Source organism: Narcine bancroftii, chromosome 5, assembly GCF_036971445.1.
Source record: "Narcine bancroftii isolate sNarBan1 chromosome 5, sNarBan1.hap1, whole genome shotgun sequence".
NCBI lineage: Eukaryota > Metazoa > Chordata > Chondrichthyes > Torpediniformes > Narcinidae > Narcine > Narcine bancroftii.
The window spans coordinates 8,113,668-8,132,214 of NC_091473.1; the positions used below are offsets into that span (position 1 = coordinate 8,113,668).

General features: G+C 40.3%; 1 protein-coding gene across 3 annotated transcripts in view; it reads right to left on the reverse strand.

The window, feature by feature from the left end:
- The window catches only part of mtmr14 (myotubularin related protein 14), an 89,717-nt gene that overhangs the window by 57,273 nt on the left and 13,897 nt on the right, over positions 1-18,547 (reverse strand). For 2 of the 3 annotated variants that reach the window (XM_069936667.1, XM_069936665.1), the window contains exons 3-7: positions 16,574-16,682; positions 7,272-7,347; positions 5,896-5,953; positions 4,487-4,609; positions 480-553 (exon numbers count right to left, since the gene is read on the reverse strand). In XM_069936667.1, the coding sequence (XP_069792768.1) occupies positions 480-553; positions 4,487-4,609; positions 5,896-5,953; positions 7,272-7,347; positions 16,574-16,682 (440 nt within the window). The remainder of the gene's footprint in view (positions 1-479; positions 554-4,486; positions 4,610-5,895; positions 5,954-7,271; positions 7,348-16,573; positions 16,683-18,547) is intronic. The other variant, XM_069936666.1, reaches the window with a different exon arrangement.

Below are 18,547 nucleotides of genomic sequence, written 5' to 3' on the forward strand. Positions count from 1 at the left end.
GATTTAAGTTGGTCTAGCTTATTCAGCACTGTTTTGATTTTGATAATGACTAGGTAAGGCAATCAGGTCTTAAGTTAATACACACCACTCACCAAACAGCAATCCACAATTGCCAATACTTTCCTGAATATTTTTCTGAATTCAATTGAGAATAAAATCAAATCTGTATGAAAACATACGACGAAAATTATAATTTGTGTTCTGGATAGATTCCTACTAGATTGAAAAACTATGTAAACACTTCTTTAAGCTTAAACTACTGTGTTGGGAAGATCATCTGTTCTATGGGCCCTTTAAGGCCCTGAACAAGAATAGGAGTTCTCTGGACCCTTAAAAAGTGGCTGCCTCATGTTTTTTCCCCAGCACCTACCTGTGTTATACAAGGTAAAGCAAATAAGATTACAAGGTCGTACATTAAAAAACATGGGTCAATGACTTTGATAAACTATGGATTCTGCAAACAAGGAGCTGGGAATTACCTGGGTACGGTATAGACAACAAGGTGAAATCTGCATATCGCTGTGCTTTGTCCACCTTCTCCGATGAGGTGACACTGAAAAGGATGAGAAAACAATCAATATTACTTCTAAATTCGCCACAACCCAATTTCTCACACCTGCACTCCCAGATTTTATATTTTGGGTACATTTATCTGCATAGTGTGAGGGATTCTATGTAAGGGAACTGGAAATTTGCATTACTTTTGATGTTATTTTCACATATTCCAGATAAAGAAAGCTGGATGCAGAATAGAACTACAACCAGAGTACATTGAAACCAGTGTGAAAAATACACCTCGTTAAACAAGTAGCATTAGTACTTTCCACTAGACACTTAGGGTTTACAAATTGGATTATAACAAGAGTTTAACCAGCCAATTTGGCAGGTTATCTACCCATGTACAGGCCAATTAATGGGTAGAATTTTTTAAAAACTGCATGGGTTGGCAAACCATCTCAGAGGTGGTTTGCCGACCTGTGTAGATGTACTGTGCAGCTGTTGCTGGTCAATTTGTAACCGATAGATGGCTGCCCAGGTGGAAGATGTGGGCGCGTCATCAGTTGGTGGGAGGTTCGAGTGTAGAAAGCGTGCACCTCAGGTTAGGTCCACAAAGTGAATGTCGATCAGTTTTAGCAACTTCCGGCGGGGATACCGGTGACACGCCAACCGGCCAATTTAAAGCCCAGTGTGTAAGGGTATGCAAGGGTCCCCGCTACACAGGTAGGAAACACAGGCCCCAAGCAGCCCCAGTTCGTAAAGCCCTACTGCCTCTGCTGCTGAGCAATGCTTGGGCTTGGTCAGCTTGTACTGCTCATAACTTAGTCTGAATATAGTAAAGACTGTTGAACGAACTCTTGGCTCCTAATACACAGTCCTAAACTAATAGTGTCTCTTCATCTGGAAACTTTTTAAAATATAATTGTATAGGGTTTTTCTCAAATGATTATTACACATCCCCATAAGAGGAAAAGACCAAAAGTAAGAGATTTGTTAGTGAAAGCCAGAACAAAACACGAACTACAAATGCACAAATTAAAACAAAAAAACAAGATGAAAACAGTACAATTACACATTTTATCAAAAAGTGCGATATCTATTTATTCTTCTTCCTATTTTTTTTATTTAATTATTTTCATTTTGAGCAAGGCTTCAAAACATGACCAGAGTTTATATTTTAATTTCCCTTTAAATTCTTCACCCCATCAACATGTGTCAACATTATACAGACATTGTAAACTTTGGCAAAGAAAGCTTAATTGCTTTCCAGACAGTTTTTAAAACTATCTGATACTTGTTTTGATTGTTAAGTTCTTCCAACAATTCTAAAAGCACCCTGTGGCACTGTCAAGACTTCAAATAAAGAGAAACAGAATCTTTAAAGAGAAATCTATGGTGGGCGAAGTTCTTCTCAATTAATCGTTCCCCAAGCAGCTAGTACCTCACTTGTGGCCTGTTAAGATTTTAAAATCCCAGCCAGAGTTTTGGCAATCTCTTTGTCCAGCTACTGTAGCAATCTGGGATAAATCCTGCCAAAAGTAGGCATTTTTTTATTTTTTTTTATTTGCTTCAATACATATAAACTCTTCATCATATAAAAATACAATGTAATGAAAACAATACAAAATGATACATACATTTTTATTTTTTTAATCCCCCCTCCCTCCACAGAAAAAGAGGAAAAAAGAGAAAATACCTGAATTTATTTATCATTCACTATTCATATATTTCTAACATATTATTCTATCCTGTACATATCAATTGGGAGGAGTAGGTGTTATGGACGATGTCAATGGACTCCTACTGATGAAATCTATATATGGTTTCCAAATCAAATAAAAATTCTCAGGATGATTCCTTAAATTATGTAATCTTCTCCAATGGTCTACAATTTTGAATTTCCGTATGCCATCTATCCAACCTTATAAAATTATCTGCCTTCCATGTTACTGCCACACATTTCCATGCCACCGCTATTGCTACACTCAAACATTTTTGTTGATATTTGTCTAACTTCAATTAAGTATTTATGTCATATAAATCACCAAGTAAAAATATTCTGGGATCTTTTGGTATCTGTATCTTCATAATTTGTTCCAATAATATATTCAAATTTTCCCAACATTTTCCCACTTATTCACAAGACCAAACTCCTTTTTCTTTGTTATATCTGAAACCTTTGTCAGAACAATTTGAATTAAGTCCATGTAATTTATACAGAGTGTAGTACAATTGGTGTAAAAAATTATATTGTACCATTTGATATCTAACATTAATTGTATTGGTTACACTCTCCTGGCAGAAAAAATGTGGGAATTGTCTATCTTTAAGCCTGCTAAGCCATTGAGTCCCTCCTCTCTTTCTGGAGACTTGCACTGGAATTTCATCTTTCCCTTGCCCAAGTTATTCAGTTACAATTCTGTTTCTTTCATGAATATTAATGAAAATTATTAATTTAGAACCTCACCTATACCTTTTAGGACTACCCAGAGATATGCTCCTGTTGATCGTAATGGGCACTATTCTTTCCTTGGTTATTTATCTGATTGTGCGTTATATCTGGCTGTGTACCTGTGTGTTTTGCACCAAGGACTGAAGAATACTGTTTCGTCGGGTTGTACATGTGCAATCAGATGACAATAAACTTCATGTACATAGTGCCTTTAGATTTACTTTTATCTCATTTACTTCATCTATACCCCTCAGAATTTTAGGCATCTCAAGACTCCTAACAGTCTCCATTCTTCTAAAGAAAATCAGACTTTCCAGTCCTATAACATCTAGTTAATATCCTCTGTGCCATCTCCTGCATACCATGCCTTTCCCAGAACATGGTAACATGAACTGTACCCAACATAGCCTGACAAGTGTTGTTTCCTGACGTAGTGATTGTTTATCCTCATGACCTGCATTCAACAATCCATTTCAACCTAAAATTCATAACACTTTCAATAAATAATTTGGAGATTAATGCAAAACTGCTCCCTCACCAGCATAATACCTAATGCTTCGGGGATAAACTCTAAGTTGCACATATTTGATCTTTTCCTTCGTTTCCACTTTACATTCTTTTGATAGAGCATCGGTTCTTAGAACTGCCACTTAGATTTTGCAATGCAATTTTGCATCACTTGCCTGCTTCCCAACTCTACCTCTCACCTTCCCCATCACTCCCAGATTCACAAATCCCCTACTTCCCCTTCTCACTCTTCCCATATTCTCCTTATATGGGCTATCTCCCTTCCACGTTCAGTGTTGAAGGGTTTTGACATGAAACGTTGTCAATTCAAGATCCCCCTTGACGCTGCTCTGAGTTTCTTTTCTCTCCTCTGCGTCACACAGGTTGGGCTTGTTTAATGAAATAAAAATTGTAAACTGGTATTGGAATAAAAAGTTGATAATTTTTTTTATTGTTTTCACTGAGATTTGGCCAATCCCAGCACGGTAATGTTTATTGTCACCACTTATTTTTCCTTGAGGTATTAACAAAGCATGGTACTCATCACCTGTAGACCCCACTGGGTATGGGCAGCAAGCCCTTTTCCCAAAAGACAGCAAAATCTCTTTCATTGCCTTTTTAAAAAATCAATTATAAAGTTCTATATTGCCAGATTTATTGAATTAATTTTCACTTTTTGTTATGGCAAAATTCATTCTCATGATTCTTGCATAACCACTCCACAACCACAATCAGGGTTTTTTAAATGCAAAGCTAAAACGTGGTACAGAAAGGAATGACAGATTTACCTGCAAAACATAATATAGATTTCAAGTGCTGGGACAAACAATAGTTTAACCAGCCATTGAGTAATTAAATTAAAAAGAACAATTTATCACATTCTACATTTATTTGAATTATATTTAGGCTTATTTACTTGAACAGAGTTCTCTAAAACTAGCATCAATAATATTCCCAAGTAGATCCCTTTCATTACTTAAATTGGTGTTGCGACAGGTTTCTATGCCGTGAGATTTCAAGGTCACTTACTTCAACCCAAACTTTACTTTCTTCTTCTCCACCATTAAGTCACAAATGTAACGAACAGAAAGATAGCGCAGCAGCTTTATGTCATGACCTCGAACCTTATCAAATAACTGGGAATCACCATTTCTGGAAAAGCACACAAACGACAAATAAAGGAAGGTCAGAATAAAACTAATAAGCCTCCTCACCGAAAGGACAAGTGATTATGACTACAAAAGTAATCCAATATTTTTTTTAAAAGATTTGAATTTGTGATAGAGCCACAATACTTCCAATTCTAATGCTTGCATATTTGATGTTAAACAGCCAAAGAATATTAGCAATCCAGTTATTTAATGTATTTTTCAAAGAGGATGATCTCGGATTTTCCTCTCACTTGTCTGATTTGTATCCCTTCGCAGGTTCCTTCGGTCTTCCTTGCCACTTCTTTCCATCTCTGCATCATCCAGGTTCAACACAAGGTCCCTTCATCTAAGCCTTTGAGATTGCAAATAAATAAAACCTTAATATCGATTCCTGTGGCTGACCACTCGTTTTCCTGGCCCACTGGATTGCCAGTCCAACAATGACCGTATCTCAACCGTATTCTGATGAGTAGGCATTCCCCTATCCAGGTTAAGCTGCTATCCCATATCCACATCCAGCCTCCTGAAATTCCAAATTGCTTTATTCCAAATTCTTCCCATTTATTCAAAGTTGCTATTTAGAATACCTGTCATTTCTCCATTATTAAATCCCAACCTCATCTTCTAAGGGGCCAAATTTACCTCAGCTAATCTTATTTTTATATAATCATAGAAGTTCTTGCATCTGCCTTTACATTATTTGCAACTTTACACATTGTCCTGTTTATGATTTTTTTTTTTATTCATCCTTTCACAACATTTCCCAATCCTCTCTTTCTACACAATAGCAGGCACTATGGTTGGTGCACTCCAGGGTTCGTCCTGAACTGATATTTTGATTGCAACACGTTAGAAAAGAGGAAACCTGCCCCCACAAAAATTGCTCTTTGCAATGAGCTTTCTATAAGAGTAGCAGTGAGCTCTGCCACCTTTACTGCTGGAGACAAAATCCACATTGAATCATTTGTTCAGCACAAAATACTTTGCCGATTCTCATTCATTTGAGATTGATAAAACAGTATCTCTTAAAAAAAAATTACAGTTCTACACCATACACAAACTTATCTGAAATCTATCTTGTACAGTCTTTCAATTACTTTTGCTCCACATCACCTTCAAAATAGTTATATCAAAAGCTTTCAGCTTTTAAAAAGGAAAAATTGGAGGATAACTCCAACTAGTTTAAGGAGCTCAAGTTATACTCCAGATTCAAGTGCCTATTTTATCACTATCAATGTATTATTACTAAGCAATTAGATCTATGCATGAAATACTATTTTCACCCACCGCACTGCATAGTCATCAGGCATTTCATCAGATTCTGCCCCTGCATCATCAGATCCTCCTAAGAAAACAGGATATACAAATCAATAACGATTAAGTAACAGTATTAAGAAATTACTATAAACCTCCCTTTTCTTTCTTTTGAATCCTCAGCTTCTACGGTCTATGAAGAGGATACAGAACATTGAAACAGCCCAGTCTGCAAAAACATTCAAACATAAGTAAGAGTCAGGCCTTGCACATGTTTTGCAACTCAATAATATCATAAATTCCACGTGAGCAGAGTGCCACCTTCCTGGATTAATCTCATATTGCTCAATTCTCTTAGCATCCAAAAATCTATTCATCTCTATGTCAGCATTTATGCTTGACTCAAATCTTCTCCAATGTTTCCTCAAAATACATCAACCCAACCCCTCATTTGTTTGTCCACCCTCCCCTTGAACTCATTTACATTACGCGCTTCAATTGCTCCAAATTGCATCAGCTCATATTTAAAGCAGGACATTTGGCTTTCAGACCAAGTATCAACCAATGGTTTCACACTCTTATATTCTATCAAAATCCAATTTATTATTTTATCTTTTCTCATGAGTGAAGAGACCGGGTTAGTTCACCCTGAACTTCTATCCATCCTAGCATTTCTCCTATTAAGCTTGCAATCCTTCGATGCATCCTCTTCAATGCCTTCATATTATTTGGTGGCACCTTAACTATATGCAGGACTGAGTATGTCTAACCCAGGTTTGACTTGGATTTTAACATAGCTCTCTTGCGTTTCAACTCTAAGCCTACAGAAGTTCGGCTTTGTTGAATGTTTTACTAATCTATGACACAAACTACAGAAATTGGTGCATTTGTTTTCAGATATATCTACTTCATCTCTATTTGCGCCTTCCAAGAAAGGTGACCTTTAATAAACCAAGATAGACCAAGTGCTTCATTTTAAAAAATAATGTACGTCGTTCACTGCGTTCAGAGGGGAACAGATTTTTAAATATTACAGAAAGCATGGGAGTGGAGGAGGGAAAGATGTAGGGGGTTCTGACAAAATAAGTTTTTAAATTTAATGGCAGAGCAGGTTTAAGGCCCACACAGCCTACACATGATTCCATTTTCTAACTTCTCCACATTCATCTTCATAACCAAAAGCAGACCAACTCAAGCCAAACTAAGGAGGAAAACCACAACAAAATCTTTTATTCTCCCAATCCTAACTTCATACCTTGGAAAAGACATTTTGTATGCAAATATGCTAAATAATAAAATCAGTTTGATAATGTTGACATATGTTCCAAATAATCTTCTTTTGTGCCAATATTCATGTGATTCGAAGATGATTCATATATGTATGTTTAACAAAGTAAATCATTACATACCTGAGAATAAGTAGTTATATCCACTGCGTCCGTATAGTTCTCCCCATCCCGCCAGTGTTGCTGATCGACAAATGTGCTGGAAATAAAAATTAAAATGTATAATCCAGGCACTTTACTTAACTACAACACTGAAATGGTGTTTAAAAATTCACAATGGAGAATTCAGCCTTTTAACTTCTTTATTAGCTTATACTTTCTTTTCTTTGGCTTGGCTTCGCGGACGAAGATTTATGGAGGGGGTAAAAAGTCCACGTCAGCTGCAGGCTCGTTTGTGGCTGACCAGTCCGATGCGGGACAGGCAGACACGATTGCAGCGGTTGCAAGGGAAAATTGGTTGGTTGGGGTTGGGTGTTGGGTTTTTCCTCCTTTGCCTTTTGTCAGTGAGGTAGGCTCTGCGGTCTTCTTCAAAGGAGGCTGCTGCCCGCCAAACTGTGAGGCGCCAAGATGCACGGTTTGAGGCGTTATCAGCCCACTGGCGGTGGTCAATGTGGCAGGCACCAAGAGATTTCTTTAGGCAGTCCTTGTACCTTTTCTTTGGTGCACCTCTGTCACGGTGGCCAGTGGAGAGCTCGCCATATAATACGATCTTGGGAAGGCGATGGTCCTCCATTCTGGAGACGTGACCCATCCAGCGCAGCTGGATCTTCAGCAGCGTGGACTCGATGCTGTCGACCTCTGCCATCTCGAGTACCTCGACGTTAGGGGTGTGAGCGCTCCAATGGATGTTGAGGATGGAGCGGAGACAACGCTGGTGGAAGCGTTCTAGGAGCCGTAGGTGGTGCCGGTAGAGGACCCATGATTCGGAGCCGAACAGGAGTGTGGGTATGACAACGGCTCTGTATACGCTTATCTTTGTGAGGTTTTTCAGTTGGTTGTTTCTCCAGACTCTTTTGTGTAGTCTTCCAAAGGCGCTATTTGCCTTGGCGAGTCTGTTGTCTATCTCATTGTCGATCCTTGCATCTGATGAAATGGTGCAGCCGAGATAGGTAAACTGGTTGACCGTTTTGAGTTTTGTGTGCCCGATGGAGATGTGGGGGGGCTGGTAGTCATGGTGGGGAGCTGGCTGATGGAGGACCTCAGTTTTCTTCAGGCTGACTTCCAGGCCAAACATTTTGGCAGTTTCCGCAAAGCAGGACGTCAAGCGCTGAAGAGCTGGCTCTGAATGGGCAACTAAAGCGGCATCATCTGCAAAGAGTAGTTCACGGACAAGTTTCTCTTGTGTCTTGGTGTGAGCTTGCAGGCGCCTCAGATTGAAGAGACTGCCATCCGTGCGGTACCGGATGTAAACAGCGTCTTCATTGTTGGGGTCTTTCATGGCTTGGTTCAGCATCATGCTGAAGAAGATTGAAAAGAGGGTTGGTGCCAGAACACAGCCTTGCTTCACGCCATTGTTAATGGAGAAGGGTTCAGAGAGCTCATTGCTGTATCTGACCCGACCTTGTTGGTTTTCGTGCAGTTGGATAATCATGTTGAGGAACTTTGGGGGACATCCGATGCGCTCTAGTATTTGCCAAAGCCCTTTCCTGCTCACGGTGTCGAAGGCTTTGGTGAGGTCAACAAAGGTGATGTAGAGTCCTTTGTTTTGTTCTCTGCACTTTTCTTGGAGCTGTCAGTAGAGAACTTAGGCATAAACAAAAACGACTATTTAATATTACTGTACTATTTATCATTTCAAACATCTTCCTCAGAGGTTCAAAGTAAAACATGAAAATCTGCAGACACCATGGTTGAAGTTGTGACATAGTATATAGAGGTGTTTGGGAAATAAATTGGGAAAGGTTTGTTAGAGCAGATCACATGCAAACACTTTTGCAGGAGCTTTTGTAAATGTCAAACTTGTGATGGACTGTCAATTGCAGAAGGCAACAAATGTAACAACAGGAAGTAGCAGCTTTGTCTGGAAGGTCATGTGATCTTTGCAGATTGAGGGGAGAAAAACCAGGCTCTGTTCTCAGAGGGAGGGGGAGGGAGGGGGAGGGAGGAGGGGGGAGGGAGAGAGAGAGAGAGAGAGAGAGAGAGAGAGAGACATTACACACATGTGCACTTAGAATTAGAAGGGGGTTAAGTAGGTTAAGTGAGTCAATAGAGATAAGTTAAAGTTTGATTCTATTTTCATGTACGAAGATAATTAAAAGCAACTTTTGTTTAAGTAACCCTTTGTTGTGGTGCATACCTATTGCTGCTGGGTTTTGGAGTCCTTTGGACTCGTTACAAAGTAAAAACACAAAGCTGGAGACGCTCAGCAGGTCAAACATTGTCCTTTATTCAGCAAAGGTAAAAATGCATAACTGACATTTCGGGCTTGAGCCCTTCATCGAGGTGTGGAAAAATGTTGGCAGGCATCCAAGTAAAAGAGGTAGGGGAGGGGGAGGTGTGGTCGCAAACTCAGGAGGTGATAGTGGAGAAGGGAGGGAGGGGACAGCAGTGATCAAGGGGAGGAGGGATGGCAAAGTGGTGGGAGGAAGAGAACTGGAAAGGGGAGAGGGGGAAGAGGGGAGCAAGTTAGCAGAAACCATACAAGTCAATGCTAATGCCATCTGGCTGGAGTGCCCAGATGGAAAATCAGGTGTTGGTCCTCCAATTTACAGGTGGTCTTAGTAGGACAGTATATATGGCCATGGACATGCATGTGAGTGTGACACAGAACTAAAATGGTTGGCTTCTGGGAAGTCTCTGTCACTTGTGCAGACAGAGCAAAGGTGCTCAGTGAAGTCATCTCCCAATTTGTGCCCATTCTTCGAAATAGAGAAAGCCACAAAGGGCGCACCGGATGCAGTAAATCAGTCCTGTGGATACACATATGAACTGTTGCTTTACTTGAAAGGCCTGTTTTGGGCCCCTGACCATGGTAAGAGAGGCGATGTGGCACCTCCCAAGGCCACAGGGGATGGTGCCGGGTGGGTGATTGGTGGATTGGGATGAGTTCACAAGGGAGCAGAGAGGGGAAGATGCATCTAGTGGTGGGATCCTGTTATAAGTGCCGGAAATTCCAGAGTATCATGTGTTAGATGTGGAGGGGATGGTTTGTTGCGTCTGGGGGCAGAGGGGGCTCAGGGCAGATGAGTGGGAAGTGGAAGAGATGCAGGTGAGGGCAGAGTTGATGGTGGAGGAGGGGGAAGCCACGTTTGTGGAAGACCCTATCTTGGGAACATACAGCAGAGAGAAGGGGGATTAAATTGTTGCAGGGACCAGGGTGTGAGGAAATGTAGTCAAGGTAGTTGTGGGAGTTAGGGAGCTTGTAATATATGTCGGTGGAAAATTTGTCTCTCAAGATGGAGACAGAGAGATCCAGGAAGGGGAGAGCATTGTTGAAGATAGACTAGGCGAGTTTGATATCATAGTGAAGTTGGCCACAAAGTGGATGAAGCTGACAAGGCAGTCCCGATGTATTCATCGATATATTGGAGGAAGAGTTTGGGGGTGGGGATTCTTGCCTGTGTTGGCTTGCAGCATGGATTGCTCCACAAAGCCCACAAACAGGCTGGCAGAGCTAGGACCCATACAACTACTCCTTTGATTTGGAGGGAGAGATGAGTTAAAGGAGAAGTTGTTTAAAGGGAGGACATGTTCTGCCAGGTGAAGAGTAGTGGTAGAGGTTGACTGGTCAGGTCTCTGGTCCAGAAAGAAGTAAAGTTTTTCAAGACCTTCTGTATGTGGAATGGAGGTATAAAGGGGTTGGACATCCATTGTGAAGATGAGGTGTCCAGTTCAGGGAATCTGAAGTTATTGAAGAGATAGAGAGCATGTGAGGTATCGCAGATGTAGGATGGGAGAAATTGGACCGGGGAGACCCGAGTCAAGGTAAGATGAAACTAGCTCGGTGAGACAAGAGCAAACAGGTTTGGTTTGTGTACCTTGGGTAGAGGAGACAATGAGGTTGGTGGGCAGGGGGTAACCAGAGGTTGAAGATGGAGACAGTGGGTTGTTGTGCTATGGGAGGGATAGATAGGAGAGCTGTTGTCCGGTCTCAGCAAGGTAGAGGTCAGCGCACCAGACCACAACACCACCACTCTTATTCGCGGGTTTGAAGGTGAGGTGGAGATTGTTACGGAGAGTGGAGGGTAGAGTGTTTAAGAAAGTAAGATTAGAATATCAGAGCAGATAGCTGGCCAGGACGAGGTGTCCAGGAGGAGGGAGTAGGCTTAAAGTAGGAGAAGGGGTCTTGGGTGGGGGGGGAGGGAGGAATGGAGAGTCATAGTCATGGAAGTGAGCCCAGAGGTAACAGAAGATTTCTGCATCATGGTGTGCACAGAACTCAGCAAGGTGGGGATGGGGGGGGGGGGGGGGTTGAAGGTAAGGCCTTTGCTGAGGATTGACCACTCCATCTCAGAGAGGGGAAGACCAAAGGGGATAGTAAACATCAAGCAGGTGTCAGAACAGAAATTGGTGTTGTGGAGGGTGTTGGGGGTCAGAGGTTACCCATCAGTTCTAAAGGGCATTGGTTAGACTTCATCTGGAGTACTGTGAATGGTATTAGTTTTCTCATTTAAAAAGGATTTATTTGACAATACCTGGAATGGGAAGGTTGTCACATGAGAAAGGTTGGACAAGCTAGCTTTGCATCTGTTGAAGCTTTGCAGAACAGTAGTCAATTTGTTGGAAACAAGATCCTGCAAAGTTATGACTGGGTGATGGAGACATTTCCTCCATATGGGATCACTGTCTAAAAACAAGGGATCACCCATTTAAGACAGACAAACAAAATTAAAATTTGTTTTGGGGGCAGTGAATCCCCCTATTCTTCAAAAGGCCCTGATGCAGGGTTTTGACCCAAAAACATCAGTGTAGAATCCTACAAGTTGTCAGTTCTTCCACAGGAAGGACTTGGGCTGCACGGTTGGCATAGCTGTGAGCACTGTCTCTAAGGAGTTTCTACGTTCTCCCCGTGACTACGTGGGTTTTCCCTGAGGGCTCCAGTTTCCTCCCAGCACACAAAATGTACCAGGAGTGTAGGTTAATGGTGTATAAATTGGGTGGTATGTGCTCGTGGGCCAAAATGGCCTGTTACCATGCAATACGCCTAAATTTAAATTTATATATTTTTTGCAATCTTCAACAAAACTTTTATAAATCAATGCAGTGACACAATTTCAGGCATTTATCAACTATCCCGAAGAGGTGCTGCACTATCATAGATTCTGTCTTTGACTACAACCTTAAAATCTGAATCTATCCTCTCAAAAAGATATGAAATTACATGGTGTTATATTTTAAAAATGGATGTTAATCAGTGGTTTGAGCGCTAGTTATTCATCCCTGTATATAGCTAAAATAGGCTAGGACTGGTCATTTTCATATTGAAATTAGTAGGAACATTACAACAACTGGCTCCCTTGATCCTTTATCTGCAGAGTAAAAGGCGAGCAAATTTAAAAAATACTAGACTGAATGTTAAGTCAATCAGGACACCTGAACGATGCTACATATATGCACATCTTTATTCCTTTTACTGCATATTTTAATAAACTTACGCTTTGAGGACTTAAAATATTGTACAAAGTTATGTTTATTATAAGGTGAACAAGAAAGTCTGCTGATCCTGTGATTGCAGCGTCCTTTATGTAGCAAAGACAAAGCAATGTTTTGTCCCTGAGATCATCATCAAGGGGAGGCAGACAGGCACCCTTTCTGACTTCTAAACAATCATTCTGTGTGAGTAGATTCTCAATTAGCCAAATTCACAAATTTTAAAATAATAGATATTTTCTTAATATATTTCAGCTTCCATCATAATTTTATATTTATGTTTTGATTATCATTTTATGTTCTCCCAAACATTTAGTAATGGTGGTTTGTACTTTGATTGTTTTCTGAGCATTTTTCAGTGATTCACTGCCCATTCTACCTGATAACACTATTTCTGGATAGCAGATATATAGTAGTAACTAACATCAAACAAGTTGAAATCCATCTCTGGGGATTATTACTGTACTTCAAAGTGAATATCCAGCACCCATTCTTTGCAAAAAAACCTGATAAATCCTGGTAACCATCTCCTGTATGCCAAAAAACTGTTGACATTTCAGAGCAAGGACTCTTTACCAGACTGGACAAATGAGAAAACAAACACATTAAATTGCAGAGGCAGGTAGAGAGAATGGGTGGCATATCAATTACCCCTTTTACATAGTGCTTGAAAGCTAGGTATTTTCTACCTTTTGAGCACTGTGTGAATGAATGGAAGGTAGATTTTGGGGTGGGGGGGGGGGGTCTAAACGTTCCTGCCTTTGATCTGCCAAAATAGGCAGTATCAGAGGCGGAGTGTATTGATGCAGGGCAGTTTCAAAGGACGAGCTGTGTTGCCACACTGCTGTGCTACGTCCCTCCCTTTTGCTTTGGGAAGCCAGCTTGCTGTGTAAAAGGACTCACTGACCTGGCTTTTTTTCTGTTCTGTGTGAACAAGTAAGCCGGCTTCCAGAGATGGGTCATGTATACAGCAATAGCATAGCTTTTCAGTGTAAAAAGGGCTAATGATAATGTGCATAAGGGCTTTAAGTATCCCAGTTGAGTAAGGATTCTGGAGAATGTGTAGTCTAGCATGTGTTCTTCTAGCCAAAGAAATGGGCACAAATGTAAAGGTGTGAAGCAAAAGGATTCAAGATTGAATCTACTCATCTCTTACCAGTGATGCAACATTGATTATTCCAATTTTCCATTGCCTTTTCTCACTTTAACCTACAACATTCTAAACTTGGAGTGTTCCACTCACTCAGGACCCAATCCCACATCCTCAAACATGGGCAGTGCTGTTGCAGTCTGATGAACTGACCCCAATTTACAGAAACCACAATTTACAGACTCTCCCAAGTGAACCATGAATTAATTAGGTTATTGTTTCCCAGATGGTAACTGAGTTTGGGAGCTGCTTCATGGGTCTCCTGCACAGCCCATTTCTACATCCCCCATGATCCACAAGCAAGATAATATCAGTCAACCCAATATTTCAGTCTGCTCTTGCACCACAGAATATTTCTTCTCACCTTCACTCTTTCTTTCTCCCTTTTTCTATTTATACTTACAATCATGAAACCTGATGACCTCTACAACAGCTTTTAATTTTGTCATCTTAATTGGTGGTTCTTCACCTTGAACATTTAATCCCTCTACACAGTCATCAAGATGATCTGAGGGCTCTTAATTTCTCAACTTTTATTCTTGAACTTCTTCCTTTCACTAATTCCAAAAGATGTAGTTATGGGAACATCCACGTTGACATTAGTCTTCTCTTCAATAAATACATCTTCCAGCCTTATTCAAGACCCCCTCGCTCAGCTCCTTTTCTTACAATGTTTTTTGCATTTATACAGAAAGGGAACATTTCATCATCTTTGCTGCAAATTTCCATTCAGCTTTCATTTTCACATTGCCCATTTCAGATCCCTTTCTTGATATCTCTATCTCCATCTCAGACAATAGGTTAGTGACTTTCACCCATTTTAAGCCCAGATAATTCCCTCCAGTCTTTCCGACATTTCTGTCTGCTTTCTACAAGGACTTTATTCCATTCCCTCACTCTCTTCCTCCATCACATCCACTCTGATAATGAGACATCAGTGTCAATCCTTCCTTTTTCCTAAACCAAGGCTTTCTATTGAGCATGGTTGGTGAAAAATCATCTCCTGTACAGCTCCTTCCCCTCTCTTACCACCAAAATCAAGGATAAGGTTTCCCTTGTCCTCACCTTCCACCTGGCCAGCCTTCACATTCAATGTTTTATTCTCCATATTTTTTGCTAGCGTCAGCAGGATTTCACCACTACATTAATTTTTCCCTCCATTTTCAGCATTCCAAATGGTCTATTCCATCCATGATTCACTGATCCTCACATCATCTTCCCATGCACCTGCTCTTTTACCTCTTCTCTTCCCATCATCCAATGTCTTCTTCATTTGGAGGAACCCAAACATTGCCTCTTGCACTTCTTCCAACTTACAATACTGCTTTTGGTGTTCACAATGTGACTTGCTCTATCTTGGAGAAACCAAACACAGATAAGCTGACTACAGTCAAACACCACCAAGGTGGCCCCAAGCTCCCATTCCCCACTTTAATTTCTGCAGCACCACTTCCTACATTGCTCCTAATGCAGCATCTTTTATCTACCCTTCAGGGTAGATAACAATTTCAGGTAACCATTATTTCCCTCCCTTCCCCCTGTAGTTGTGACAATGCTGTTGATTTATTTGTCTTGTTTTCCCACTCTTCTGTCTCCAACTATCAGATTTAAAATAATTGTTACCTTGACAACTCTGGTCTGCACCCCATCATAGGTACCCTCTTCTCCTCTCTGCAATTTAAAATATGCTTGCTTTCTCACGTTTCCAGTCCAAATGAAGTACGATCAAAAGAAACAAGAGCAGAAGTACGCCAATCGGCCCGTCAGTCGTAACTTGAAATGTCGGCTCCACTTCACTTTCCGCTGATACAGCTTGGCCTGCTGAGTTTGTCCAGCACTTTCTATTTACATTTTGGATTTCCAGCTAACATTTTTTAAAATTCCTGGTAGCTTTTCTGCTCAGCATGGTTATGAGGCTATTGCACTTAATTTTAGTGCTCCACATTTAACATTTCACATGAAATTGCATCTGACCGACTAACCCAATTATTTCAAAGAATATGCAAATCTTTCCCAATCCCAAAAGATTGTGCTATATTTCCCTTTTACAATCTACAAAATGGAACGTGTCATTTTTAATAACCAAATTACATAAAATTCCAAAAGTCTTCCTTTGAATTCAGAAGTCATTAGCCTTGCTTTTCTCCCCCCCATAAAAGAAATTAATTGTTTCATAGTCCTAAGGACATGATCTATCGAGTTTTAAACTTCACTCTCATTATATCATAACATTAATCACAATACACTTGGGATATCTGATGCACAACAGTGTTTCCCTTATCAATGGTGTCATTAATAATTATGGGTTAGGTGATGAATAACTATCTCTTCCCACCCTCCATTTTGAGTTTATTTTTAGGTAATTGGGTTAGTAAGTGGCAGATTAGTAGACTCAGCTCACTCTAGCATAATTACTGTGGAGCACTAAAAGCTGGTACGAAAATCTAGATATTAAAGGCAAGGTTAATAATGATGCTTCAATTCCAAATAAAACCATACTGCACATTTCTAATTTTGAATTTTCCACTTTGATTTTGTTGAACACAACATAATGTACAGTAGATTCACTTGATGCCCATGTTTCTTTTTACATCAAGCTCACTATGTCATTAACTTATGTTACACATACCCATGTTCCCATCCATCTTATATTTTGTATTAAAATAAACAGGAAACTAATTTGTACCTTTCCCTGGTACAAAATGACAGGGCACACAAAACGACTACGACATCTTGCCATCTTACTACGGCTCACCAAGTCCTGCAATTTACTTGTCTGAACTGTGCTCTCAAACCTGTAAAACATGAGGACAAATATTAGATCTCAATCAATGTGATTACATTACATTGCATTACATATAGGTGGCATATCAATGTTGCCAGGTAGATGGGTTTTGTATTCTCAGTCCTACTATTGTTGTATGCTTTGTAAAGCCTGCACAAGGCTGAGCTGATGACATAACCAACACTGGACGAAGTGGGATTTAGCTCTGAACCAAAAGGTAGCAGAAATATCTGTTAGCAATTGAGAACTGAAAGCAGCACAATTTTTCACTTCCCTATTGGAGCACAAAAAGATTAAGAAACTATTCAGACTTTAAGCCACAAGCCAGTGAGCCATGTAATGAGGCCAATGCAGAGAATATCAGCAACCTTTCTGATAAAATGGAGCTTTGACTTGAAGTACAACCTTTCACAAATTCTGGAATACTTTCAAATAAGTACAAAATAAATTTGTACATTTTTTTTTACATCTTTGACAAAATAGGATGCAAGCTGCAGAAGGACTCAACAATTTATGAATTTATTTCCCTATGCCAACATACAAACCCTAATTATCGTATAGGCAAGCACTACTGGGAATCTGGACACGATCAAGCTGTCAAAGATAACCTAGTTGCAAATGACAGAAATTCAAAGTTCTCTTTCAAGATCCCTTTATTCTCATGTAACATATATTACACAAAATTGTCTTCTGCCTGCTGAAGGCAGATAAATTTTCACCTTCAGTGTCACTTGGCATTCCTTACAATAAGAGAAGCAAAAGAATGTCCCTTCAAAGTCACTGTGTATCCGAGGATTCGCCTCTAGCACTCTGCAGACGCAGACTCCTGTTCAATCTATCGGCAATCCAAGCTCCAGATCCAAACCTCCGACACAACCAGGAAATCTTCAGCGCCGGAGGCCCTTCTTGCCCTCAGCACCCTCTTAAATCCCAGCCTGGTTCCCATGAGCCAGTCTCCAATCTCCAGCAGCCCGCAACCTGCGTCGCTCCCTCGACCGAAAGTTGCCCACAACTGCTGACCCCCCCCCCCCCCCTCGCTGATCTGTCATAATAGTCACCGTGTTGTAGGGTTATCTTCTCTGATTCTCCTTCTCAATAGGGGATGTTCTCCCCATTTCTGATCCCCTGCACTGGTCCACTGCCAAGTATTGGACATTTGAACCCTTCGGAGCAGCGCTGTGACTCAGCTCTCCCAGGTCCACACCAATGCTGTTAGAGCAGCTCTGGTGGTGCCCCCATTTTGCTGATTTAAATACTTTTCCTTCCAGAAAAAAGCTATAGTACAGGTAATTCCCCATGTTGACAGCTCTCCACAGTTTTTGACAAATTTGGACAGGAACTTGCTGGCACATGCTATTTTTCCATCACAAAACTATGATTTGTATAGTAAACCGAAAAAGAAATAAAGCTCTTCTCACCATCAGATTTCAAAAACTCACAATGAGACAGACGAGGTCAAAATTATGAAAATTTAAAGCACATGCAGACCTTTGAAAAACCAAACACTGAAAGTGCTATGGGATTTACAAGCCAGAAGAAAAGATTTAAAATTTATTTTATATTAGGAATGAGTTGCCACCATGGTAAAATTAACATTAGCAGTGATTTTTAGTCCATTTAACTGATCACAGTTAGAAGTTTATTTACCCCTGACATTACTATCTATAACATGAATTACCTTAACTTTAAAAGTTGTAAAATTTTGGCAAGTACCATAAGTTTATAATCTTTCTTAGATTTAATGCCAAGTTTCAATGAGGTGCCATTATAAGCAAAACCTGCAGAAGAAAGGGACAATTCAGAATGCTTTTCTGGATTTCCATGTTTCAACATCCTTGTGTCCTCTGCAGAAGTTGATGTTCAATTTACTCTATG